This window comes from Dasypus novemcinctus, chromosome 25, assembly GCF_030445035.2.
Source record: "Dasypus novemcinctus isolate mDasNov1 chromosome 25, mDasNov1.1.hap2, whole genome shotgun sequence".
NCBI classification, from domain to species: Eukaryota; Metazoa; Chordata; class Mammalia; order Cingulata; family Dasypodidae; genus Dasypus; species Dasypus novemcinctus.
In genome coordinates, this window is record NC_080697.1 from 15,860,356 (window position 1) to 15,887,716 (window position 27,361).

General features: G+C 38.7%; 1 protein-coding gene across 11 annotated transcripts in view; it reads right to left on the reverse strand.

Annotated features, from left to right (window-relative positions):
• Positions 1-27,361, reverse strand: part of DTNB (dystrobrevin beta) — a 350,467-nt gene that overhangs the window by 45,676 nt on the left and 277,430 nt on the right. For 8 of the 11 annotated variants that reach the window (XM_058287727.2, XM_004452521.5, XM_012522952.4 and 5 more), the window contains exons 11-12: positions 23,711-23,800; positions 20,224-20,311 (exon numbers count right to left, since the gene is read on the reverse strand). In XM_058287727.2, coding sequence (XP_058143710.1) covers positions 20,224-20,311; positions 23,711-23,800 — 178 coding nt within the window. The remainder of the gene's footprint in view (positions 1-20,223; positions 20,312-23,710; positions 23,801-27,361) is intronic. The other 3 variants (XM_058287728.2, XM_012522954.4, XM_012522953.4) reach the window with 1 other exon arrangement.

The following is a 27,361-nucleotide window of genomic DNA, read 5'->3' on the forward strand; positions in this document are numbered from 1 at the left end:
CATGGGCCAGCTCCGCACGGGTCGAGGAGGCCCGGGGTTTGAACCGCGGACCTCCCATGTGGTAGACGGATGCCCTAACCACTGGGCCAAGTCCGTTTCCCAAAATATTTGTTTTTGATTTACATTTTCACTGATGTTTTTGATACAGGTTACCTCCTCTAAGAATTTATGGTAGTCAGTCAACACAAAACAGGAAAAGGGATGAACAGGTAATGTTTCATGTTCTTTGATTAACCAGAACAGGAGCTCTCGCTGAAGGTTCTACAATGGCTATGCTTCCTTCTGCACATTCTTGAATCTACCCAAAACATGATCTGCAATGATACAATCTTGTTTCCTGTCTACAGCTTGAAGACTCATTAAGTCATTCTTTTTATGTGGAAGTTCCTAAGCAAATAGTAGCAAAAACAGCGTAGCAAATATGGGTGGGAGGCTTTTTATCAAATTACCTAATATTTTTATTTTTTAAAGGAAAAAAAAGGTTTCTCTTTCTCCAGAAAAGAGTGGACCAGCAGCCAGCTGAGTAAACTTCCTACATTATATTCAACATCTTGTGAGCGCTGGAGCCTCAGAAATAATGGCTTGCTTGAGGCTGAACCTGCCTATGAATAATAGCTTTCCAATTCCTGAAAATTGAAGTTAAAGATAAAGGCTCCTTTTAGAGTGGGACAAGGGAACTTTGTGGAGGAGGAAGCGAGCTGTGAAAGGAATTTGCTTCATGAGACAAATCAACCAACCAACAAAAACTCTGTGGTATTTTACTGGAAACTTCTAAAGAACCTTTTTGGTTTTGAGCATCTGAGTACAGAGCTGAGGCATCTTTCATAGAGGAGGTTAATACAGGAATCAAAAATCATTGTCAACAGATGCCTTAACAGGCAAGATTATTTGGTACCAGAAAGTACCTGAGCCGGCAATTCCACCTGAAGCTACCTGTGACTTGACAGGGTCATGCTCCTCCACCTGAAAATAACAAGAGCTCCCATACTAACTAAGTGTCTAATGACAGCTTATTTCACTCAATCAAATGCTCAACATGGCCAAGTGTACCTTAAATAACAGAGTGACTTAAATTTTTATATTTTAGTTTAAATACTATAGTACTGCTTAAAAAAAACCCAATACAACAAGTTCTCCTGTCCTAAAATCCCTCCAGAACATGAAGGATCAAAGGCAGAAGAAGAATTATTAGTTCATAAAAAAATAGAATCCTCTGGCCAGAAGAGTCCTAATGACGATTTCTTTCAACAATTAAGTCAACAGTTCATTCATTCATTTACTCAACAAATATTTTGAGTTCCTGTGTACCAGGCACTGTAGTTCTAGGAGAGATGCATCAATGCATAAGTCACAGCTCCCGCCCTCCTGCAGCTTACAGTACAGTGAGAGAGAAAGATACGAAACCCACATATAGATATGTGTATTACATCAGTACTAAGAAACACCATGAAGAAATACAGGGTAAGGAAGTACGAGTGAACTGGGACAGACTCTTGAAACGAGTGTCTATGGAAGGGCAGGCTCAATGCAGTGAGGAAGCAAATCTGCCAAGAACACAGCAAGAGCAAAGGCCCTGCAGCTGCTGTGGTCCCGCTGGGTTTGCTCAGGCGGACCCTGGTGGGATCCTAGGGGTTAGACCGCAGGGGGCCTTGCAGCCGTGAAGATGAGGTTCCAGCTTACTCTGAACGTGGACAGAGGCCAGTCTAGGACTTTGAACAGGGAGTATGGAATCTGTGTGTGTTGAAATATCAAAAACTGTGGTGAAGTATAGGTAAAAAAAATTGGTTATGTTTAACTGACTCTAAAAATGGAAGTGATCTTGGCGGAGTATTCACAAGATATCATATTCATATATGAAGTCACATAACCTTGTACATGAACCTCAGGTCTAGCTGGGGTGATTCAACCTTTCGGTTTCCTCACTTGTAAAATCACATCTGAAATCATTCCTATCTTGCAGAACTGCTATGAGGACCAGAGGTAATGTTTCTATTACATTCTGGTACAGGGCTACAGACATAGATGGCTCTCAAAAATGGTAGCTATTATTTATAGTTCTGTTGTGGAGTCAAAGCAGCTACTAGGCAGTGTAAACTCTGGAGAAAAAAGACTCATCCAATTACAATAGAAGTGTAAGCTGGGCAAGTTTACAAGATAAAAGGTGAGAGATCATTTAAAAGTTAAATAATCAAGTATCTAATAATGATTGCAACTGTTGAGTGGATGGACCTTAAGGCCAGAACAACGAAAGACAGAAAAAGTTGCGGGGGAAAGGACCAGATTCTAAGGGATAAAGCTTTAATATTTGAGAAAGAGGCACTGAGGAATGGGAATAAGGTATTGAGGCTCCTTTAATCCTAAGAAGGAAAAGGTGCCTCAAACTTCCTCTGTTCCATTAGAGGTCATCCTCTTAGGTTTAAATAGTTTCATAGGCCCCATCACTTTTAATGGAATGGAGAAACATCTGAAAAATACGAAAGAAATAAGGTCATTTCAAGTAAAACTGGGCAAATGTTGTAAAACCAAGGAAAGCCAACACAGCCAGCAAACTCATCTGATAGCAGGCATTTCTGGAACCTCCTAAAAAGAGACTGGAGGCTTCCCACGTCCCATGAACGTGGCAGGAGTCCCCCAAAAACGTGTTTGATAGTCAACTAGACTTTCTTTGTACTGAGTACCATTCTAACAATCATCCCAACCTCAGACTCTAATTGAAAGGCTGTCAATTATTAGCCTGGTCCCTCACTGTCTCAAATACCCAATAATGTTGTTTAGGGCTACGGTTCCCAAGCTAGCTGCAAATCAGAAGACTTGGGAGCTTTCATACATGATTTCAGTACAGAGCCAGGTTTGACAATTACTATTTTAGGGGGTTTCTGAGTCATTAAATATGTGCAAAACATCACATGGATTCTGTTAATCTTTAGTTCTAAGAGGCCATGAGGATATTTCTGGAATGGTGCATGTCTGCAGCAGGCTGACAAGATGGTGGGAATAGGCTAGATGAAAAAAAATCTCAAAAAAGTTTAAGTGCTTAGAAGTATGACAGTGGGTGAGGACTTCCTCCTTTCACCTTTCTTCCAACTTTTCCACAATGAGTTTTCAAACTTTCCATAAAGGAAAAAACTTTACTTAAAAATAAATAAACCATCTGATTATATCCAGTGCTGGTGATGTTTGTGGTAAAACCTTAATAATTTCCTGTTCTTACTACTATTTACCACACGTTATAGTTATATTGTAATTAAAACACCAAAAACAAAAACCAAAAAAAAACCCCAAAAAATCAAAAAGGAACTCAGGGAATTTGTTTTCACTTCTGGAAAACAAATTAGCTGTTCTGGATAATGATGGCTCATCTAAGCAACCTAAAATTTCTTTATTCAAGAGTCAGCCCAAGGAGGTTGCAGTAGCCACATTCACCACCCAGGGAGAACTTAACTCGGAATGCTGAAGCAGCCACCGGGCGCACTGCTGGCTGCTAAAATGATTTAATGATCTTTCTTTGTGGAAGGTGGTTTTTTTTTTTCTTTAAATCAACACAAAGCCTATCTGGCAGGCTATAAATAAATTCTTTTGAGCACTACACCCACTTTATGCAAAGCACTTGTATCAGTAAGAGATTAGAGGATTAGGAGCCCTGTGTTTAACAGAAATCCAGCCAAGAAGATTCCTTCTTGAGAGGCCCAATATTTATAGGATAACTACACTTTGGCAAATGTACAGAAGATGAAAGGAACCATATCAGGATGCAATTTCAAGACCATTCTAACAATAATCATTTTCACAAGAACTAGAGAATTGACATCAGAAACTATCAGGTTCAAATAGACTTATCTTGTTTGCAGTAAAGGGGTACAGGGTCAAACGGCTTTGGGGGTTTAATTTACAATATTTAAAAAGTACTATAGAAAGTCAACAAGACTGTGTAATGGCATTAAATATATTTAATTTTAAAAGCTCAGCCACAATCCCATTCATCTAAACTATTTTATTTAGAAATTTTTGTTTCTAAAATAAATCGAACAGTTGTGACTTACTGAGGACACAAGTAAGGTTTAACTGATTCGTTTTATTCCCTCAGACTCTTTTGTACTATTCTGTTCCATTTCACTCAACCTTAGAGTTGTAATGTTAGAGTCAGATGTGTGACTCTAACATTAGATTCTTGAGAAAAAGATTTTGAAAGTTTACCCCACTCCACAATGGTCTCTGTGCTCCAGTCACACAAGCTGTCTTTCAGGTTCTGACCCCTACAGCGTCAGGGCCTTTACACAGGTAGAGCAGCCCAGGGGGCACACACTCCATTCTCTTTACCTGGTTAATGCTTACATAGCCTTTTTTTTTTTTCCTTTTTATTTTCATTTTAACCATTTTAAGTAGACAATTCTTTGACATTAAGTACTTTGACAATACTGTACAACTTTCACAGCTTTCTATTTCTACACTATCTTCATCATCCCAAACTAAAACTCTTACTCATTTAGGATTAACTTCCCATTCCCTCCCCCACCTCTTGGCACTCTTTGTAACCAATATTCTGCTTTCTGTTTCTGAATTTGCTTATTCTAGATATTTCATATGAGAAAAATTAATATATTTGTCCTTTTGTGTCTGGCTTCTTTCACTCAACATGATGGCTTTAAGGTTCACCTATGTTGTAGCAGTATGAGCACTTCACTTCTTTTTCATGGCTGAATAATATTTCATTGTATGGATATACCACATTTTGTTTATCCAATCATCTGCTGATGGGCATTTGGATTACTTCCACCTTTTGGCTATTGTGAATAATGCTATGATTAATAATGCTGTACAAATATCTACGTGAATCCGTTTCAAATTCTACTGGGTATATATCTATGAGTAGAGTTGCCAAGTAATATGGTTATTCTAGGTATAATTTTCTAAGAAACCTCCAAACTGTTTTCTATAGTGGCTGCACCATTTTACATCGCCACAAACAATGTAAGAGGATTCTCATTTGTCTGCATCTTTACCAACCCTTGTTATATTCAGGTTTTGAAAAAAAAAAAAGCCATTGTAGTGGGTATGAAGCGGTATCTCGCTATAGTTTTAATTTGCATTTCTCTAATGGCTAATGATTTTGAGCATCTTTGGATATACTTACTGGCCATTTGAATATCATCTTTGGAGAAATGTCTATTCAAGTACTTGGACTACTTTTTAAAGTCAGGCTATATTTTTGTTGTTGAGTTGTAGGAGTTCTTAATAGCTTCTGGATATTAAAACCTTATAGGATATGTGGTTCCCAAATATTTTCTCCACTCCGTAGGTTGACTTTTTCCTTTCTTGCTAAAGTCCTTTGGTGCACAAAAGTTTAAAATTTTAATGAAGTCCCATTTAACTATTCTTTGTTTTACTGTCCAAGCTTTTGGAATAAAGTAAAAAAAAAAAAGATCCATTGCCTGTTACAACGTCCTGAAGATATCTTCGAATGTTTTCTTTTAAGGGTTTCATAGTACTAGCTCTTATATTTAGGCTTTTGATCAATTTTACATTTAGTTTTAGTCATGGTAAGAGGGCACATTGATTCTTTTGTATGTAGATTTCCAGTTGTCCCAGCAACATTTGTTGAAGAGACTATTCTTTCTCCATTGAATGGACTTGGTACCCTTGTTGAAAATCAAATGGCCACACATGTGTGAATTTAACTCTGGACTCTCAATGCTATTCCACTAGTCTATATGTCTATCCTTATACCATACTAGAATTTTGATAGGGACTGCGCTGATTTTGTAGATTGCTTTAGGCAGAACTGACATCTTAACAATAAATAGTCTTCTGACCCATGAAAATGGGATGTCTTTTCATTTATTAGGTCTTCTTTAATTTCTTTCAGCAATGTTTTGTAGTTTTCAATGTTTAACCTCCTTGGTTAAGTTTATTCCTAGTTATTTTATTCTTTTAGTTGCTACAGCAAATAGAATTATTCACTTGATTTACTCTTCAGGTTGTTCATTACTGGTATATAGGAACCAAAGTGATTTCTGTGTGTTCATTGTGTTTCCTGCAATTCTGCTGAATTCATTAGTTCAAGCTTTTTTTTTTTCTTCAAGATTTATTTTTCATTTATTTTTCTCTCCTTCCTCTCCTCCCTGTTGTCTGCTCTCTGTGTCCATTTGCTGTTGTGTTCTTCTGTGTCTGTTCCCATTCTTGTCAGTGGCACTGGGAATCTGTGTCTCTTTTTGTTGCGTCAACTTGCTGTGTCAGCTCTCCGTGTATGTGGTGCCACTCCCGGGGCAGGTTGAGCTTTTTTTTTCTTTGCACGTATCAGCTCTCCTTGCAGGGTGCATTCCTTGCACATGGGGTTCCCCTATGCGGGGGACACCCCTGCATGGCACTGCACTCCTTGCGCGCATCAGCACTGTGCATGGGCCAGCTCACCACACAGGTCAAGTGGCCCTGGGTTTGAATCCTGGACCTCCCATGTGGTAGGTGGATGCTCTATCAGTTGAGCTAAATCCAATTCCCAGTTCAAGCTTTCTTAAGGGTTCTTTGGGATTTTCTATAAACGGGATCATGTCACCTGCGAATAGGGAGAATTGGACTTCTTCCTTTCCAATTTGGATGCCTTTTCTTTCATTTTCTTTCTGATTGCTCTGACTAGATCTTGAACTTCTAGTACAATGTTGAATGACAGTGTTGACAGGGGGCATACTTGTTTTGTTCATGTTCTTGGGGGGAAAACTTTCAGTCTTTTACCATCGAGTATGATATTAGCTGTGGGTTTTCATAAGTACTATTTTAGTTTGCTAAAGACTGCCAATGCAAAACACCAGAAATGGGTTGGCTTTTATAATGGGAATTTATTTAGGATAAAATCTTACAGTTCTATGGCTGTGAAAATGTCCAAATGAAGGCCTCATCAGAGTTGCTGTGTCACCAAAGGTTGGCTACTGGCAGACCCCGGACTCCTGCCATATGGCAAGGCAAAATGGTGGCCAGTCTCTGCTTTCTCCTCCAAGCTCACTTTCTCCCAAGGCTTAGCTGTGGACAATCAGGTATATGGGCTCATCTCTCCCTGGGCTACATCTCTTCAGCTTTGGGTGCTACACTGATTACAGCCTCCAACATCTGTCTCTCAGCCACTCACGTTTCTCTTTCTGCAGCTGTGGGTGATCCTGGAGTCTTCTCTCACATGGCAGGGTAAAATGGCAGCTCTCTTGCTCTAGGTGTGTCTGTGTTTTAAGTTCTCTGTTTATATAAAGGGTACCAGTAAAAGGATTAAGACCCTCCCTGGGCCCTGTTATCTAATCTAAGGTCCCTTAATTGAAGCAATTCTAATCAAGAGTGATCTAATCAAAAGGTCCCACATAAAATAGGTTTACATGCACAGGAATGGGTTAGCTTAAGATCATAATTTTCTGAGTTCCACAAAAAACTTCAAACCAGTACAAATGCCTTTTATCATGTTGAGCAAGTTCCCTTCTAAACTTATTATTATTATTATTTTTTAAAGATTTATTTTATTTCTCTCCCCTTCCTTGCCCCCCCGCCGCCAGTTATCTGTTCTCTGTGTCCATTTGCTGCATGTTCTTCTTTGTCCGCTTCTGCTGTTGTCAGCAGCACGGGAATCTATGTCTCTTTTAGTTGCGTCATCTTGCTGCATCAGTTCTCTGCGTGTGCGGCACCATTTCTGGGCAGGCTGAACTTTCTTTCACGCCGGGCAGCTCTCTTTACGGGGCACATTCCTTGTGTGCCCCCCTGCGTGGCACGGCACTCCTTGCACACATCAGCACTGCCCGTGGGCCAGCTCCACATGGGTCAAGGAGGCCCGGGGTTTGAACCATGGACCTCCCATGTGGTAGATGGATGCCCTATCCATTGGGCCAAGTCCGCTTCCCTATTAGTAGTTTTTTCAGTGCTTTATCATAGAAGTTGTAGGTTTACAGAAAAAACATGCATAAAACACATGACTCAAAGAAAAAAAAAGTCTGTGGAGCTTCTTAGGGAAGCAGATGTGGCTCAGTGGATGAGCACCATCTTCCCACACATGAGGTCCCAGGCTCAATCCCTGGCCCCCAGTACCTCAAAAAAGCAAAACAAAACAAAACAAAACTAAGAAAATTTCCATATACTACCTTTTATCAACACCTTTCATAATGTGGTACATTTGTTACAATTCAGGAAGGAATATTTTTGTAAATATAATATTAACATGCTCCATTGTTTTCAATAGGGTTCAATGTTTATGTTGTCCAGTCAAGTTATTTTTAAAATTTTTTATTCTAATAGCATAATACAACCTAAAATTTCCCTTTTTATTATTTTTAAAGAAGTTTTAGATTACATAAAAATTTCCCCCTTAAAATCATATTCAAATATATAATTCAGTACTGTTAATTATGTTCACAATATTGTACTACCATCACCACTATCCATTACCAAAACTGTTCCATCAAACCAAATAGAAACTATGTATATTTTAAGCATTAACTCCACATTCCCTACCCCTACCCTGGCCTCTGGTAACATATTCCAGTTTCTGCCTCTATGAATTTGCTTATTCTAATTATTTGCTATCAGTGAGATCATACACTATTGTTCTTTTGTGACTGGTGTATTTCACTTAAGATGATGTCTTTAAGGTTCATCCATGTTGTCTCATGTATCAGAATTTCATTCCTTTTCATGGCTGAATAATATTCCATTATATTTATATACCACATTTTATTTTTCCATCTTTTGACAATTGTGAACAATGCCCTTATGAACACTGGTATGCAAATATCTGCTTGAGTCTCTGCTTTCAGTTCTTTTGCAAATATACCTCAAAGTGGGATTGCTAGGTCATATGGTAATTCTATATTTAATTTTCTGAGGCACAAACTGTCCTTCACAGTGGCTGCACCATTTTACATTTCTACCAAAACTTCAACATTCTTTCCAACACTTGACATTTTCTGTTTTTTAAATAGTAATTATTCTACTGGGTAGGGAACGGTATCTCATTGTGGTTTTGATTTACATTTCCCTAATAGTTAATGCTGTTTAGCATCTATTCATGTGTTTTTTGGCCATTAGCATATCTCCTTTGGAGAGACATCTGTTTAAGACTTTTGCCTATTTTTAAAATGGGTTGTCTTTTTGTTGATGAACTGTAGGATTTCTTTATATAGCCTGGATATTAAACCCTTATCAGATATGTGGCTTCCAAATGTTTTCTCCCCTTGAGTAGGCTGTTTACTTTCATGATAAAATCCATTGTTTGAGGAGGTCCCATTTATCTATTTTTTCTTTTGAAGCTCATGCTTTTTTGGTGCAAAATCTAAGAAAGCATTGCCTAATGCAAGGTTCTGAATGATTCCCTAGGTTTTCTTCTGGGAGTTTCTTTTGTAGGGGTTTCTTTCTCATCCGAAGTCATTGGCCATGTGTTGGAGCAAGATGGTGGGTGATGTCTGTGAGGGTTCAGCCTTCTTTCTTTTTCTTTTTTTTTTTTTTTAAAGATTTATTTTTTTAAATTTATTTCTCTCCTCTCCTCCCCCTCCACCCCCCCCCAGTTGTCTGCTCTCTGTGTCCATTCGCTGTGTGTTCTTCTGTGACCTCTTCTATCCTTATCAGCAGCACCGGGAATCTGTGTTTCTTTTTGTTGCGTCATCTTGTGTCAGCTCTCCGTGTGTGCGGCGCCATTCTTAGGCAGGCTGCACTTTCTTTCACGCTGGCAGCTCTCCTTACGGGGCGCACTCCTTGTGTGTGGGGCTCCCCTATGCGGGGGACACCCCCGCGTGACCCAGCACTCATTGCACGCATCAGCACTGCGCATGGGCCAGCTCCACATGGGTCAAGGAGGCCTGGGGTTTGAACTGTGGACCTCCCATGTGGTAGACAGACGCCCTATCCATTGGGCCAAGTCTGCTTCCCTCAGCCTTCTTTCTTCCTCATAAGGCTATGAGGTCCCAGCTTCTTCCGATCTCAGCTGTAGGCAGGCATAAAACTCTCTCTCTTCCTCTGGGGCTTGTTTCTTTCCATGCTCAGCTGCTCTGCTCTCTTCACAAGGTCAGATGGAAACTATCAGGCTCATCTCTCTTCCCAGGGCTGCAGGATCCTCTCTGTATCTACTTCCATGTTCTTGATTGAGTATCCAATTATATAGCCCACTAAAAGGGTTGGGATTCAACTCTGCAAGCCCTAATGATGTGATCAAATCAAAGCCCTAATCTTGATTTAATAAAATAAAAGTGAAACCTCGGAATTTAATACAATCAAAGGAGTATCACACCCAGAGGAACAGCAGAATTTACAAACATAATATCTCTTTTTGGAATTCATAAATAATATCAAACTGCCAGAGAATTTTATTGAGATTGTGTTGATTCTGTAAATTGCTTTGGGTAGAAATGACATCTTAACAATATTTAGCCTTCCAATCCATGAACATGAATGGCCTTCCATTTATTTAGGTCTTAAGTATGTATTTCTTCAGCAATGTTCTCTAGTTTTCTATATATAATTCCTTTATATCCACAGTTAGATTTATTCCTAGTTATTTGATTCTTTTAGTTGTTATTCTGAATGGAATTTTTTTCTTGACTTCTTCTGATTGTTCAATACTAGTGTATAGAAATACTCCTGCTTTTAGTGTGTTGATCTTGTACTCCACTACTTTGTTGAATTCATCCATTTATTTATTTTAAAAAAGATTTATTTATTCCCCACCCCTTGTTGCTTTGCACTCACTGTCTGTGCTATGTTCTTCTGTGTCTGCTTGTCTCTTTTTTTTTAAAAAAGATTTATTTATCCCCCTCCCCCCCACATCCTCCCCTGCCCTGCTGTTTTTCCTGTCTAGGTCCATTTGCTGTTTGATCTTCTGTATCTATTTCTCTTCTCATCTTTCTCTTCTAGGATTCAGAGAGATTAGATCCTGGGGAACTCTGATGTGGAGAGAGTTTCCCTGTCAATTGTGCCACCTCAGTACCTGGTCTCCGCTGAGCTTCACTTTGACTCTCCCCTTTGTCTCTCCTTTGTTGCATCATCACCTTGCTGCATGACTCACTTGTGCGGGCACCTGCTCACTGCGCAGGCACTGGCTCACCATGCAGGCACTTGCGCGGGCACTTGGCTCACCACATGGACACAGGCTCATTGCACAGGCATGCTTTTCTTTTTTTTCACTAGGAGGTCCCAGGAATTGAACCTGGGTCCTCCCATATAATAGGTGGAGGCCCTATCCCTTGAGCCACATCCACTTCCCCGCTTGTCTCCTCTTTAGGTGGCACCGGGAACCGATCCTGGGACCTTCCAGAGTGGAGAGAGGTGCTCAATCTCTTGTACCAACTCAGCTCCCTGGTCTGCTGCATCTCTTGCTGTCTCTCCTCTATGTCTCTTTTGTTGCATCATCTTGTTCTACCAGCTCTTCATGTGGTCCACTATTCCATGTGGGCCAGCACTCCTGCATGGACCAGCACTCCTGTGTGGGCCAGAACTACATGTGGGCTGATTGAACCCTGGATCTCCTATATGGTAGACAGGAGTCCAATCACCTGGGCTACATACGCTTCATGAATTCATTTATTAGTTCCAGTAGCTTTGCTGTAGAGTTTTCAGGATTTTCTGTATAAGGGATCATGTCATCTGCAAATAGGGAAAATTTCACTTCTTCCTTTCTACTTTTGATGCCTTTTTATTTCTTTTTCTTGCTTACTTGCTCTAACTAGAACTTCCAGTACAATGTTAATAATAGTGGTGACAGTGGGCCTCCTTGTTTTGTTCCTGATATTAGAAGGAAAACTTTCAGTCTTTTGCCATTGAGCATGATGTTAAATGTGGGCTTTTAATATATACCTTTTTTTTTCTTCCCCTCCCCCTTCCCACTGTTTTTGCTGCCTGTGTCCTTTTACTGTGTGATCTTGTATATCTATTTCTCTTTTTTTGTCTTATCTTCTCATCTTTCTCTTCTAGGATTCAGAGGGATTAGATCCTGGGGACCTCTGATGTGGAGAGAGGTTCCCTGTCAATTGTGCCACCTCAGTTCCTGGTCTCTGCTGTGCTTCACCTTGATTCTTCCCTTAATCTCTTTTGTTGAGTCATTATCTTGCTACGTGACTCACTTGTATGGGCACTCAACTCACCACGTGGGCACTTGGCTCGCCACACAGGCACCGGCTTGCTGTGCAAACTCACTTCTCTTCTTTCTCACCAGGAGGCCCCAGGGATTGAACCTGGGTCCTCCCATATGGTAGCTGGAAGCCCTATCACTTGAGCCACATCCACTTCCCAATATATACCTTTTATCAGGTTGATGAAGTACCCTTCTATTCCTAGTTTTCTGAGGGCTTTTATCAAGAAGGGCTCCTGGATTATCAAATGCTTTTTGTTAATCAATTGAGATGATCATCTTTTCTTTTCTCTTCATTCTATTAATGTGATGTATTTCATCAATTGATGTTTTCACATTGCATTCCTGGATTAAATTCCACTTGATCATGGTATATAATCCTGTTGATATTCTGTTGCATTTGGTTTGCCAATATTTCACATATATATTTGTAAGGGATACTGGTCTGAAATTTTCCTTTATTATGCTCTTTCTCTGGCTTTGGTATCAGGATAATGCTGACCTCACAGAATGAGTTAGGAAGTAATCCCTCCTCTTCTATTTTTTGGAAGAGTATGAAAAAGATTAATGTTACATCTTTAAATGTTTTGTAGGACTAGATGTGAATTCTACATCTGGTCCTGTACTTTTCTTTGTTAGGTTTTTGATTACTGATCCAATCTGATTAGGTAATTTGTATATTTCTATAAATGTATCTATTTCATCTACGTTTTCTAATTTGTGGGCATATCCTTTTTGTTCTGTAAGGTTTTCTGATTTTAGTTATTTGTGTCCTCTCTCATTTTCTTTGTCAGTCTGGCTAAAGGTTTGTCGATTTTATTGATTTTTGAAAAAATTCTCTGTTCTAATCTTTACTATTTCCTTCCATCTACTAACTTTGGGTTTAGTTTGCTTTTCTTGTTCTAGTTTCTTTAGGTGTGAAGTTAGGTTATTGATTTGTGATCTTTCTTTTTTTAATGTAGGGGTACTTAGTTCATAAATTTTTCTCTGAGCACTGTCTCTGCTGCCTCCCATAAGTTTGGAATGTTATGTTTTCGTTTCAATTCATCTCAAGATATTTCCTAATTTCCCTTGTGATTTCTTCTTTGACCCACTGGTTGTTTAATAGTGTGCTGTTTAATTTGCACATATTTGTAAATTTTCTAGTTTTCCTTCTGTTATTGATTTCTAGTTTTATTCCACTGTGGTCCAAGAAAATACTTTATAAGGTTTCAATTTTTAAAATTATGATTTAATCTGTGGCCCAACATATGGTATATATCCTGGAAAATGATCCATGTGCACTTAAGAAGAATGTGTATTCTGCTGTTGAGTGGAATGTTCTATAAATGTCCATTAGGTCTAACTGGTTAATAGTGTTGTTCAAGTACTCTATATAATTACTGATCTTCTGCTTAGACATTCTATCAATCACTGAATTACTGACATCTCCAATTATTATTGTAGAACTATTTATTTTCCTCTTCAATTCTGTTAATCTTTGATTCATATATTTTGGGGCTCTGTTGTGAGGTACATATATGTTTTTAATCATTTTATCTCCTTGCTGGATTGGACATTTTTACCAATATACAATATCCTTCCCTGTCTCCTGTAATCTTTTTAAAACTGAGAATATAGCCCCTCCGGCTTTTTTCATGGTTTTAAAACTTTCTATTTTTGTAATAATTTTAGACTTATTGAAAAGTTGCAAAGATAGTACGGAGAGTTTCCATGTACAACCCAGTTTCCCCTAATGTTTACATATTGTATAACCATAGTACAATGATCAAAACTAAGAAATTAACTTTGGTATGCTACTATTAACCAAACTACTTCTGTCATTTTTCTAGTCTAGGATCCCACATTGCATTTAGTTATCATGTCTACTTCATCTCCTCCAATCTGTGACAGTTCTTTAGTCTTTCACTGGTAAGTGCCTGGCACTACTCTCCTCTTTCCTTTGGCCCCTTCTCAGGAGGCTCTGTCCAGATCTGGGCAAGAGTTTGGGGTGGGGCTAGAGCCCTGGTCTACCCTGCTAGAGAACCAGCGTCATGGGAAGAGCAGTCTGTAGCCTGGGCCTCTCTCCCTAGCCTGGGCCAGTAACCTTGTTCCCCACCTTGCTGCAGGTAGCAGAGCAGCTTTGGGGAATGCAAATCCTAGTCACTCAGGCCACTTCTAATCAATAGAGGTAAGTCTGAGAGGCAAGAAAACAAACGCCCTTGCAATGGCTAACAAAAGCATTTGGCCTTTCTTAACTCCTTCAAGATCAAAGTAATTTGCTCCTGAGGTTGAATGCTACAGCTAGTAGGGAGTATCTCAGCTCACCTTGCCCTCTCTCTGCTGGATCATCCTAACAGCCTCCCAGCTGGTCTTTTGGACTTTGGTTTTACCCTCTCCACTCCATTTCCACATTGGCAGCTGAGGCTCACTCAACAACCACAAAACTCCTCCCCACAGTTCTCAGGATAAAGACCAACCTGCCTAGCATGGCCTTCAAGGTTCCTCTACCTGGACCCATCCACTCTCCTGCTGCTTCAATACCGCCCACCACCCAAACCTCCCTTCCAGCTCTTTTGTGATTACTGTTTGCATGGAATATCTTTCTCCATCCTTTCACTTTCAACCTCTTTGTATTTCTGTACCTAAAGTGAGTCTCCTGTAGACAGCATAAAGATAGATCATGATTTCTCTTTCCATAGACCAAACTCTGCCTTTTAACTGGGGAGTTTAATACATTGACATTTAAGGTAATAACTGAGAAGAAATAATTTACTTCTGGCATTTTGCTATTTGTTTTCTGTATTTCTTCTATGTTTGCAAGTTTTTTGTTCCTCAATTATACCATTACCGACTTTTTTGTATTTAGTTGCTTCTTTTAGTGTGCCATTTTGATTCCCTTCTTTCCTTTTCTCTATATTCTGAAGTAATTTTCTTAATGGCTACTTAAAAAAAATTTTTTTTATTCCCCCGCCTTGCGACTTGCTTGCTCTCTGCTTTCTATGTCCATTTGCTGTGCATTCTTCTGTGTGTCTGTATTTTATTTTTATTTATTTCCTCCCTGCCTTGTGGCTTGCTTGTTGTCTGCTCTGTGTCCATTCACTGTGTGCTCTTCTGTGTTTCTTGTCTCCCTTTTTGTTGTGTCACCTTGCTGAGTTGGCTCTCCATGGCACTTGCGGGCTGGGCAGCACTCTGCAGCACTTGAGGGCTGGCAGCTCTCTGCGGCATGTGGCTGATTGAGATACAGTAGCTTCCCTTAATGGTTACTTTTTAAAATACAATGAACATCTTAAACTAAGATAACTTTTTGTAAGTAAAATGCTGTTTTATTTAGTTTGTTTTTTTAACTCAGGTCTTTTTATATAGTATTTTTTCATGATTTTAATTCTTTTAAATTTTTAAATGTCATTATTTTATAGCCAATAATTCTATCATTTGAAAGTCACTGAAGGTCAAATTTTGCTCTTCCTGATTCTCCTTCGGAGTCTTGTACTGTTTGGTTGTATCTTTCTGTGGGATTATTGCTGGGCCTCAGTTAAGGATGATGGCCTCAGGAAAGGATTTGCATTTTACTTCCGCTAGATGCCCACAGGTTACTTTTAAGTAAAAATTCCACCTTGGTGTTTCTGAGAGGATGAAGTTGTATAAATCCACCCAAAAAAAGTATGTACAGGCCTGAGGTTATAAATTCCCAGGGAAGTCTTCTTCACCCCTACACTACTCCAATAGAAGGAGGAGATCTATAAGCTTCCCTGTTTTATCTCTGTGCTGGCAGATGGTCTTCTTCTATTTCTTACCTTCACCAAAGTATTGATGGGCCTAGCTTAATGAGAGAGCCTCGTTTCCAACTCTCCACTGTGTACATGCCCAAGGTTCTGCCCTCTGCATCTCCTGATAATTAAAACCCAAGCACAGGGCAGGGGTAACAGCAGCAACAGCAGAAACTGTAGCTCTTGGGCTGCTTTGGTTTTCAGTTCCTTTTCAGTTCCCAAGAGAAGTCTCTTCTACTTATTTTCAAATCCCAACCCAAGTAATATGTTCTCTGAGTAATTATTCCTTATTCTCCAGAATAGATCAGGCACCCACTATATATACTCTCTCAGAGTTCCCTGTATTTCTTCCATTGCACTTATAATTTGTAGTTATGTGTTTAGTACTGTGATTATTTAATGTTTGTCTCTTCCACTAGATCGTTAGTTCCATGAAGGCAGGAATCATTTGTTCACCGTAGTATTTTATTTGGCCCTTCACAGAAACAAAACAAATATTTGCTGAATGAATAAAATGAATGTGTGTGTGTAGTGGTGGTAGTATTGACTATGAACATAGTCACTTCCCTGTGAGAAAAGGAAAGAAGTGAAAAGAGAGAAGGAAAAGAATTATTTCAAAATTGCAAGGAACACATGGCAAATCCCTGGATAACCACTTCCCATTTCAATCAAACCCTTACATTTTCACTATTGGTGCCTTTTCCTTATAATTGAGTATATAGAGTGAAATGCTTAGATCTTAAGTATACCTTTCAGTTAGTTTTCTCAAACATGTACACTCATGTAACCCACATGCCTATTAAAATGCAGAACACTTCTATCAGTCCAGAAAGTTTCCTCAACTCTTCAATATTTCCATCCACAGAAATAATTTCTGATCTGATTTCTATTGCCTATTCTCAAATATCATATAGATGGAATTAAACGGTATGAACTTTTTTGCATCTTCTTTCTCTCATCATTTTATTTTTGATATTCATCTATTATGTTGTATGTATCAGGAGTTCATTCATTTTTGTGGTAAGAAGTGTTCTTCTGTGTGAATATAATGCATTCTGTTTATTCATTCTTGTGTTGATCAATACCTGACTACTACAAGGATTTGGTTATCATGAATAGAACTGCTATGAACATTCTTGTACAACATTTTTTGAGGATACATGTTTTCATTTCTAATGGATAAATACTTAGAAGTAGAATTTCTGGGCCATAGGATAAATGTATGTTTACCTCTTAAAGAAACTGCCAAGTAGTTTTTCAAAGGCGCTGTACCATTTTACATGCCATCAGCAATACATGAGACTTCTGGTTGCTTCATATTCTCTCATTCTCTCCAATATTTGATTTGGTTTTTTTTTTTTTTTCCATTGTAGTCATTCTAGTGAGCAGTATCTGATTGTGGGTTGTGGCTTTTTAAGGTACCAGAGCTAGGAATTAAACTCAAAACCTCATATGTGGGAAGACACTGTTCACCCACTAAGCTCTACTGGCTCCCCTAAGTTGTTTTTTTTTTTTTCTTTTGTTTGCTTGTTGTTTGTTTGTTTTTTGCTTTTAGGACCACCAGGAACTGAACCCTGGACCTCTCATGTGGAAAGCAGGTGCTCAACTGCTTGAGCCACACCTGTATCCCATGATTGTGGTGTTTTTTTTTAAGATTTATTTATTTCTCTCCCCTCCCCACCATCCCCATCCCACCCCACCCTGGCTGTTTGTTCTCTGTGTCTATTTGCTGCACCTTCTTTGTCCGCTTCTGTTGTTGTCAGAGGCATGGGAATCTGTGTTTCTTTTTGTTGCATCATCTTGTGTCAGCTCTCCGTGTGGGCGGCGCCATTCCTGGGCAGGCTGCACTTTCTCTCGCGCTGGGCGGTTCTCCTTACGGGGCGCACTCCTTGCGCGTGGGGCTCCCCTACGCGGGGGACACCCCTGCGTGGCAGGGCACTCCTTGCGCGCATCAGCACTGCGCATGGGCCAGCTCCGCACGGGTCAAGGAGGCCCGGGGTTTGAACTGTGGACCTTCCATGTGGTAGACGGACGCCCTAACCACTGGGCCAAGTCCGCCGCGGATGATTGTGGTTTTAATTGGCATTCTCCTGATGACTGAAATGAAGGACTTTCTCCATGTGCTTATCGGCCATTTGTAAATCTCCTTTTGTTAAGTATCTGTTTAAGACTTTTGCCCATTTTTTAAAACTGGCTTACCTTTTTATTGTTGAGGGTACAAGAATTCTTTATGTATCCTGGATAAAGTCCTTTTTCAGACATGTGTTGCGAGTACTTTCTTCCAGTCTGTAGCTTGTCTATTTATTTCTTAATAACTTTTGATGAGCAGATTTTATTTTATTTGATAAAATCCAATTTATCAAATTTTAGGTGGTTTGTGATTTCTGTATCTTCTCTAAGAAGTCTTTTCTTACTCCGAGGTCATGAGATACTCTTCTTTGCTTTCTTTTAGCAGTTTTATGGTTTTACCTATTATGTTTATGATATATATCAAACTGATTTGTCTGTATGGTATAAGGAGTTGAGATTTTTTTCTCTTTCATGTGGATTTCAGTTGTTCTAGCAGCATTTATTGAAAAGATTTCCCTTTTCTGATTGAAATGCTTTGGTGCCCATGTCAAAAGTCATTTGATCTCATAAATGTGGGTTTATTTTAAGAACTCTGTTAACTTGATTATTTGTTTCCTTTTGCCAATACCTCACTGTCTTGATTAGTGCAGCTTTACAGTAAGTCTTGAAGTTAGGTAGTGTTAAGTCTTCCAACTTTGTTATTCTCTTTCAAGATTGTTTTAGTTATTCTAGGTCTGTTGGTTTTTCAAATACATTTAAAATCAGTTTGTCAATTTCTACAAAAAAAGCTTATTGGGATTTTGATTGGTATTGAATCTATAGATAAATTGGGAGAAATTTACCATTCCAAGAATATTGAATCTTTTAGTCTATGATTTGGTGTACTTCTCCATTTATTTAGGTTTTCTTGAATTTCTCTTAGCAATGTTTTATAGTTTTCAGTCTTGAACATCTTTCACTAAATTCCTCCAAAAGGTTTTAACAAGTTTTTTTAATGTGATAGTAAGTGATGTTTTTCTTAAATTTCATGTTCTAATTGTTCATAACAGTGACATTGCTAAATTCACTTATCTGTTCTAGTACTGTTTTGTAAATTCCTTAGGACTTTTGATACACAATGTATCATCTGCAAATAAAGACAGTTTTACTTCTTCCTTTCCAAAATTTATGTCCTATTTTTTCTTGTCATGTTGCAGTGGCTAGACTTCTAATACAATTTTGAATAGAGTTTGTGAAAGTGGATATCTTTGTCTTGTTCCCAATATTGGGGGTAGGGGGATGTTCCTATTTCTATTTTACCTATTATTGTTAGACATTAATTTTCTTTGTAGGTTTTTTTGTAAGTTCTCTTCATTAGGTTGCAGAAGCTTCCTTCTATCCCTAGAGTGCTGAGAATTTTTTATCATGAATGGGTGCTGTACTTTGTCAAATATGTCTTCTGCATGTATTGAAATGATCACATAATTTTCTCCTTTAATTTGTTAATATGGAGAATTATATTGGTTGATTTTTATATATTAAACAGCTTTGCATTTCTAGCATAAAGCTCCTGATCACAGAGTATTACACTTTTTATATACTGCTGTCTTCAATTTGCTAATATTTTGTTTTCACATGTATGCTCATGACAGATAATGGCCAGAAGTTTCTTTTCTTGTAATTTCCTTGCCTGGTTTTGGTATCAGGTTATAGTGGCCTTATTAAATGAGTTGGGAAGTTTTCCTTCTTCCTCTAAATTCTGAAAGAGTTGTATAGGATTAATATTATTTCTTCCTTAAGTTTTTGTTAGTATTCAATAGTTAAGCCATCTGAGGCTTGTTGTTTTCTTTGTGAAAAGTTAATTACGAATTCAATTTCTTAGGCACATAGAGGACTATTCATATTTTCTATTTATTCTTGTGTCAGTTTTGGTAATTTGTGTGTTTCAAGGAATTTGTCCATTTCATCAAATAATTGGCAAAAAAAAATCTCTTATCATCCTTATAATATCTGTGGCAATGTCCCCTTCTTCATTCCTGATATTGGTAATTTGTATTTTTTCTCTTATTCTTGATCAGTCTAACAAGGGATTTCTCAATACTATCAATATTTTTAAAGAACCAGGTTCTGGCTTTGTTGATTTTCTCTTCTTGATTCATTTTGCAGAGAAACAGAACATTATAGATAAAATTAAAGACCCCTGCAAACCCTTTCCTAAACCTACTTTCCTCCTTCTGTCCCAGAGGTACCTATTCTCCTGAGTTTTGTGCACATTGTTCCCCTACCATTTGCGTATTAAAGTAATATTAATCAACAGTACTCTACTGGGACCCTCTACTTACTCACCATGTTTCCTGCCTCTGCAGCCAGCCGGGCAGCATAGCGAGCAATAAGCCGGTGTTCCTCATCTAGTCGGCTAGGACTGTCCAGGACACTGCCAAGGGGATAAAAATCCAACAGTTATCTATTAAACATCCCCTACTCATATTCTACTCTTAAACAGGTAGAAGGAAAACTTTTAAAAAAGAATGTTGACAAAAGAAGTGGAGGCTTGGGTCATAGATACTAGTGGTCTTCTGTGACACAAGGGTGCTTAAAGAGATGATGAAGCCACGTGTTCTATCCCTCTTCAGCAGTACATCCCCACTGTTCCCAGACCATAAGAGGTGGTATTCTATTTGAATGCAAGGACTGAGAAAGGTCAGGGCACCTACAAAGTCTGAGACAGGGATTACAACTCAAATGTTTTGGAAAAGCCATGACTTTTGGATATAGGTGCTGAATTTAAAAAGACCAAAAGAAAACTAAAGCATCATGAAAAATGGAAAGCTGAAAAAAAGTATACTTAATATTGGCTGAGAATAAGTGGGGAAATTTGGTCAGGTGGCCAGGGCAGGCCCAACATAATGTAAAGTTGGAGAAGACTCCATGGTATCAAACAGTCCCTTTCAATGTTTCTTTATCTTCTTTTACCACGTACATTCTACACCTATAGTCCCATCTTAGAGTGAATTAACAAGAGTAGCAGCTCTCTAAAAATTTAAATACCCACATAGGCGGTATATCAGATAATGTGGCACCTGGACAAAAGAAGTGTTCTTGTGTAGTAGGCCAGCTCTGTATATATTGGATATTGATATGGAACTTCTGATTATGAAATAACTGATTCGTCAATTTTGCATGTTATGTTGACTGTGATTTATCTATCCATATCAGTGCAGGTGTAGATTTCTAGGGACTGTGGCTATATAAATATTTTTAAGTATAACAGATACTTTAAAACAACAGAGATTATGATGGCTGACTAGAAAACGTTTTTGTGGTTTGCTTCTACTTTTGTCCTAGACTTTTATAATTTAGCAGTATGACACAAGATATGAAAAAAATTAAAGACAAGGGTTCAATACTCACTAAATCTAGTTATAATTACTGGGGGAAACCTAAGAAGGGTGAGGTTAAATCAATAAAGAGCTGTCTGGCCTTTTTATGGAACCATCTATATTTTTTTGCTAGAAATTTTACACCCTTCTCACTGCTTCTACCTCCATGCCTAATTCTTTAGGTTTAACTTGGTCTTTCCTCTAGATTATTCATATATTTTTAAATGTGCTTTAAGTCTTCTGCCTGTGACATTTATTGATACTTTATAATGTTAGCTGTGCAAATGTCTGTCTCCAGAGTGCACAACTGTTCTCTTAAAGATGATCTTGTTTGTAATAAGAACATGCTACCAACAAAGCCCTAAGGTCAGGGCTGAACTATAATATTAGTGCTTTAAGGGTGTGTGTCTGAAATAAAGGAATAATGGAATTATCCTTGTCTTTTAAATAAACAAGAACAAAAATGTAGCTCTGTATAGAAACAGAAAAATAAAATCCAACATTTAGCACTACAAGGGGATAACATTATGGAAGAGGAATTGGCAGCCTAAGAAGCGAGTCTTAAAGCACCTGATTTCTGTTATTTGGCAAGGGATACAATAGGTTCCTCTGTGCAAAAGAGTCCTCTTTCTCTATCACATTTCATCTCCCTAGAAGGGTTAATTCTATTTGTTATTCATATCCTCATGTGGATAAAACGTCTGGTTTAACTGCCTATGCTTTCTAGCCAGGCACCAGAACCTTGTACTGACGAGAGGTTTTAAGGTCAATGAAAATACTTTGAGGGAAATTACAAAGATTCCTTATTTTTCTGCTTAAGCTTTCATTTTCAGAATTAGTCAGGAAATTTTTCCATGAAGTGTGACACTCAGTTCCTTAGACTTCATAAATCAAGAGGAGATGTAGTACTCACCTACTCCTTGTGTTTTCCCAGAGCAACTGACCACCAATTCTTGTTCAGGGAGTCTAGACCCTTAGCCATGAGATTTGAAGACTTGGCTAAACCTACCACAAACCTTCTTGGGTAGCAGTCTCCAGTCAACATTCTGCTATTTTCATCATGGAAGCTTTTAATTACTTTGCATGATTTTCTTTACTGATAATAAGTAATTTATCCTGTCAAGAGTGAAATAACTGTTCCTGGAGACCACGGGGCTGTTTTGGAGCCTACAGAAATAAACTGCTGGATGAGGAGACACTCTTTGTGATACAGTCGTCAGGCCCTTCCTTCTCTCCCATAACGTAAGCCTATTAAACATACTTGGGAGGTAGGAAGAACCCTACAGTTTCTCTAAGGCTTCAGAGATAGGTAAATGTCCAAAAATAACGACACTCTTTATTCACACTGAGAAAACCATGGGAAATAGCATGAAGCATAATGTTAAAACCAGTCCTTTTCATATGTTTTTTTTTCCACATTATTCATTTATTCTTTGTTATAAAGGGGAATAGGAGCAAAGTTAAATGGCCTTTCCAAGGAGCCAAGGCATGCTGCGGGCAAACTAAGATAAAAACGGAAGGCTCTGGCCTTTGTTATGTGTTTATTAACTGTGGTTTTCTCTTTAAGAATAAGAAGCTTAAAGCAGGGTTTTACAAGTTGTTTGGTACCACGACTCTTCTTTGCTGGGATAGGGAGGAGAGGGATGGCTTTAGGGGATTTAAACTTTATCTGTCATTTTCCTTGAAGAATGGTGATGGCTTTGGGTCTTCCTGAATGTAATAGCGCTTTTCTTGGTATTAACTGTTTTAAGGATTAACTCTGGTATGGTAAGTGGTAATCAAACATTTTTCCACCCACTGAGGGATCAATCATGTTCCTTTATTAACAGTGAGTCATGATCACAGTAGCTTTTAGGGAAAGGGGTAGGTGGGGCTATTAAAAAATATATAATTATTATAATATGAGGGAGGAATAGATGGTTTAGAAAAAGCCTCTCAGGTTATACCAATCTAATACCACTCTTAAGAATCACTGGTTTAAAAAATCAACAATGATAGAGAAGAATAAAATATGGTAAAAATGTCACAGGTGATAACAAAGCTTTCTGATTAGACAAAGTGAGATATTTGTGAGCTGATTGACACTGAACTTTGAACGTCAATAGAAAGATCTCATTATTTAGGTAAGAACCAACAATAAGAGGTTACATCAAACACTTCTGTGAAAGTTACATCTTTGGGATTGTAGACCTCTCAGAGGTTCCCACTCTAAGTATAATCTGAGGGATGTGAATTTCACTTTAGAGTAGAAATCCGGACTATGTTTAGGTAAGTACCCAAGTTTGGCAGGGCTCCTTTCCTTTTAGAAGCTTATGCTTTAGCAATTAAACTCTGCCAAACACAGCTAGTAGCCTCCCAAGAAAAACCCCACACGCAGAACTGTTTCCAGCTGACAACCCCAGGCAGCGCGGCTTTCCCTCTCTTGGTCAGCCCTGCTGCTGTCTACCACTAACCGTGCACAGTGCTGCAGGCGGGCCACATAGGAGGCGATCAGCGCATGCTCATCGGCCACATGACTGGGTCTATCCTGGCTAGACTGCAACCTGGAACAATGGACGCAAAGACAGCAAGCGCGACACAAACACATATGGAGGGAGAAATGAACATGGGTTAAAATGGGCAAACATCAAAGGAAAACAGAAAAAATGATAAATCATGATAAGGAAAACAATGAAAAACCACAATGTAAAATGGAATCAGGATTAACGGTGTTTCACCACAGAGAAGACCTCTCAAAAGTCCTTTGAGCAAATGCAGTCTTTCTGGGGCTGCAGCCCTAGAGAACTGTACCACTGAGATGTCTCCAGGGGAGTTCTGGGCCTTGCCTGGGATGGAGGTACCTTTTAGGTAATGCCATCTGGTAGGAAAATGAGGTTGAGACAGAGTGGGACTATTTGACCTTACTAAGTGGCCCTGAATGCTGTTTACTTTTAAGAGTTTTTAGGGATACCTCATATTACTAGATAGCATCAGTCTATTTTCTCCCATAAAATTGATAATTAAGCCAAACTTGTTAGAATGGTACCTAACTATAAGACTATGCTATATACATTCTGAGTGAGGACCTCTCTTAAAGACATATGGGAGGTCCTTAAGCATATGGCCTTTTTAATTTTTTTACTATAAAAATGTTAAAACTTGTGCAAAAATAGAGTAATCTATTTCCTTCCTCATATACCCATCACCAAATGTCAACCAATAACCAAAATTTTGTCCATTTTGTTTAATCATTCTTCCCTCTCCCAACTTTTTGTGCATGAGGGAGCAGCTAGAGCAAATGCCAGACAATGTATTATTTCACCTGGAAAAACTTCAGTATGTATTTCTATCAGTGAAAAAATTCTATAATCTCAATGCCATTATCATACCTAACAAAACTGACAAAAATTGCTTAATGTCCTAGTACATCCACAAATTTCCTCAAGTCTCCAAAATGTCCTTTTACAGTTAAAAATCAAGATCCAAACAAGGTCTACACATTGAATTTGGTTGAGATGCTTTTATGTTTGTATTTGTTGATATGTTTGTCTTTTTTTAAAGATTTATTTCTCTCCCCTTTACTCCCTGCCCTGTTGTCTGCTCTGTGTCCATTTGCTGTGTGTTCTTCTGCATATAATTTTATTATAAGGTGGCATTGGGAAACTGCATCTCTTTTTGTTGCATCATCTTGCTGCATCAGCTCTGTGTGTGTGCAGTACCACTACTGGGTGGGCTGCGCTTTTTTCACATGGGGCGGCTCTCCTTGCAGGCACACTCCTTGCACATGGGGCTCCCCTATGCAGGGGACACCCCTGCATGGCACGGCACTCCTTGCGTGCGGCAGCACTGCACATGGGCCAGCTCACCACACGGGTCAGCAGGCCCTTGGTATAGAACCCTGGACCCTCCACTTGGTAGACGTCTGCTTTCCAATATGTTTCTGTTTTAATCTACAAGTTCTCCATTTTCTTTCACATCACTTATTGGCAAAGAAGCCAAGTCGCTTATCTTGTAGAACCTTCTACATTCTGGATTTGGCTGATTGCTTTCTGCTGGTGTCATTTAACTTGTTTCTCCACCCCCTGTGGTTAGATCTAGAGGCTTGATTAGATTAAGCACCTTGATGGTTGTTTTTGCTTTTTTTTGAGAGGGGCAAGAATACATCACAGTGTGATATACATCTTATAAATCAAAATAGGGGGCACATAATGTAATATAAATATGTATCAGTGGGTTCACATTATTGGTTACATCCCTCCATTATAAAGTCTCCCATCAACTTGTTACCTAATGGTTTTAGCATTCACCGAAGAGTCCTGCTAGATTTATTAATTCATTAGGGGATGCAAAGCATTGGTTTTGCAATTTTATCATCCTTTTTTGAATTAATTTCGAATTAATTTCCTCTATTTTGTTTATCTTGAAATATTGTTCATTTAGGAGAGGTAAAACAAGTGTTTGATATTTCCCATTACTTAACAAAATTCAGAATAAGTTAGTGTCATAGCAACTTCCAATGGTGACCAAGGAGTTTCCTTTTTTAGTATCATTATAAACCCATATATTTTTATGTATATTATGTGCTTCAATCCACTGCAATCATTATTCTTTTTTTTTTTTTTAAAGATTTATTTATTTATTTAATTTCCCCCCCCTCCCCTGGTTGCCTTTCTTGGTGTCTATTTGCTGCGTCTTGTTTCTTTGTCCGCTTCTGTTGTCGTCAGTGGCATGGGAAGTGTGGGCGGCGCCATTCCTGGGCAGGCTGCACTTTCTTTCACGCTGGGCGGCTTTCCTCATGGGCGCACTCCTTGTGTATGGGGCTCCCCCACGCGGGGGACAACCTTGCGTGGCACGGCACTCCTTGCGTGCATCAGCACTGTGCATGGCCAGCTCCACACGGGTCAAGGAGGCCCGGGGTTTGAACCGCGGGCCTCCCATGTGGTAGACGGACGCCCTAACCACTGGGCCAAAGTCCGTTTTCCCTCATTATTCTTTTTGACGCTCAAACACTCAGATTGTCCTATCTTTAGCTGGGGGAGCCCATGTAAATAAATTCCTTTGCTTTTTCCATTTTTTTTTTTTTTTTTTACTTGATCCTTAGACCTTGTCAGCTTTGTTTTTTTCTGGCACAATAAGATGTCCCAGGCTTATGGTGTATCTATATTCTGTCCCAGACCAGGGATCAACTATTCTTCCAAGGATCCCTTAGTTTCCTTTATTGAGAAATAGCATTTAGATACCACAATCAGGCCACTAAGGTACTTGTTGCTCCTGGGTTGTCACTGTTTCTAGCCCTTTTCAGTGGAGAAAGTAAGGAGATTTGTATATTTTAGAAAGAAGAAAAATATAAATTCTTTTAGCCACTTCAAGGTGTCATTCCATTTTCTTTGGGCTTGCTTTTTTCTTGAAAAGTCCTTGGCCATTCTTATCTTTGCTGCCTGTAGGTAACATGTCTTTTTTTTTTTCTTCCTCTAGCTACTTTTATTAATAATATTTTCTCTTTATCACTGGTTTTCAGTAATTTGATTATGATCTGTCTTGGTGTGGTTTTCTGTTTATCTTGCTTAGAGTTTGTTAAGCTTCTTATATGTCTGGGTTTATTGTTTTCATCAAATTTGGAAATTTCCATTTGCATATTTGGGAAAAAATTTCCTTAAATGTTTTTTCTCTTCTCCTCCTGTTAGACTGCTTGACATTGTCCCCCAGGTAACTGAAGCTCTGCTCATTTTTCAGCAATTTTCTCTTGGTGCTTCAATTTAGATTGTTTATATTTCTACATCTTTAAGTTTAGTGAAATTTTCTTCTGCAATTTCTGATCTACTATTAAGCTCATCCATAGAATTTCACTTCAGGTATTATTCTTTTCAACTCTAGAAGTGCCATTTATTTTATTTTGAAATAGTTTTAAACTTAAAGGAAAGTTGCAAAAATAATGCAGGAAAAATACACAGAACTCCAACATGTACATCCCCTACCCAGATTCACAGATTTACCATTATTAGCATTTTGCCACATTTTCTGTCCTTCCTCCCTCCCTCCCTATCTTATAACATTTGAAAGTAGGTTGCATACATCATGCTCCTCTAATGCTTATTACTTCCATGTACATTTCCTGAGAAACAAGG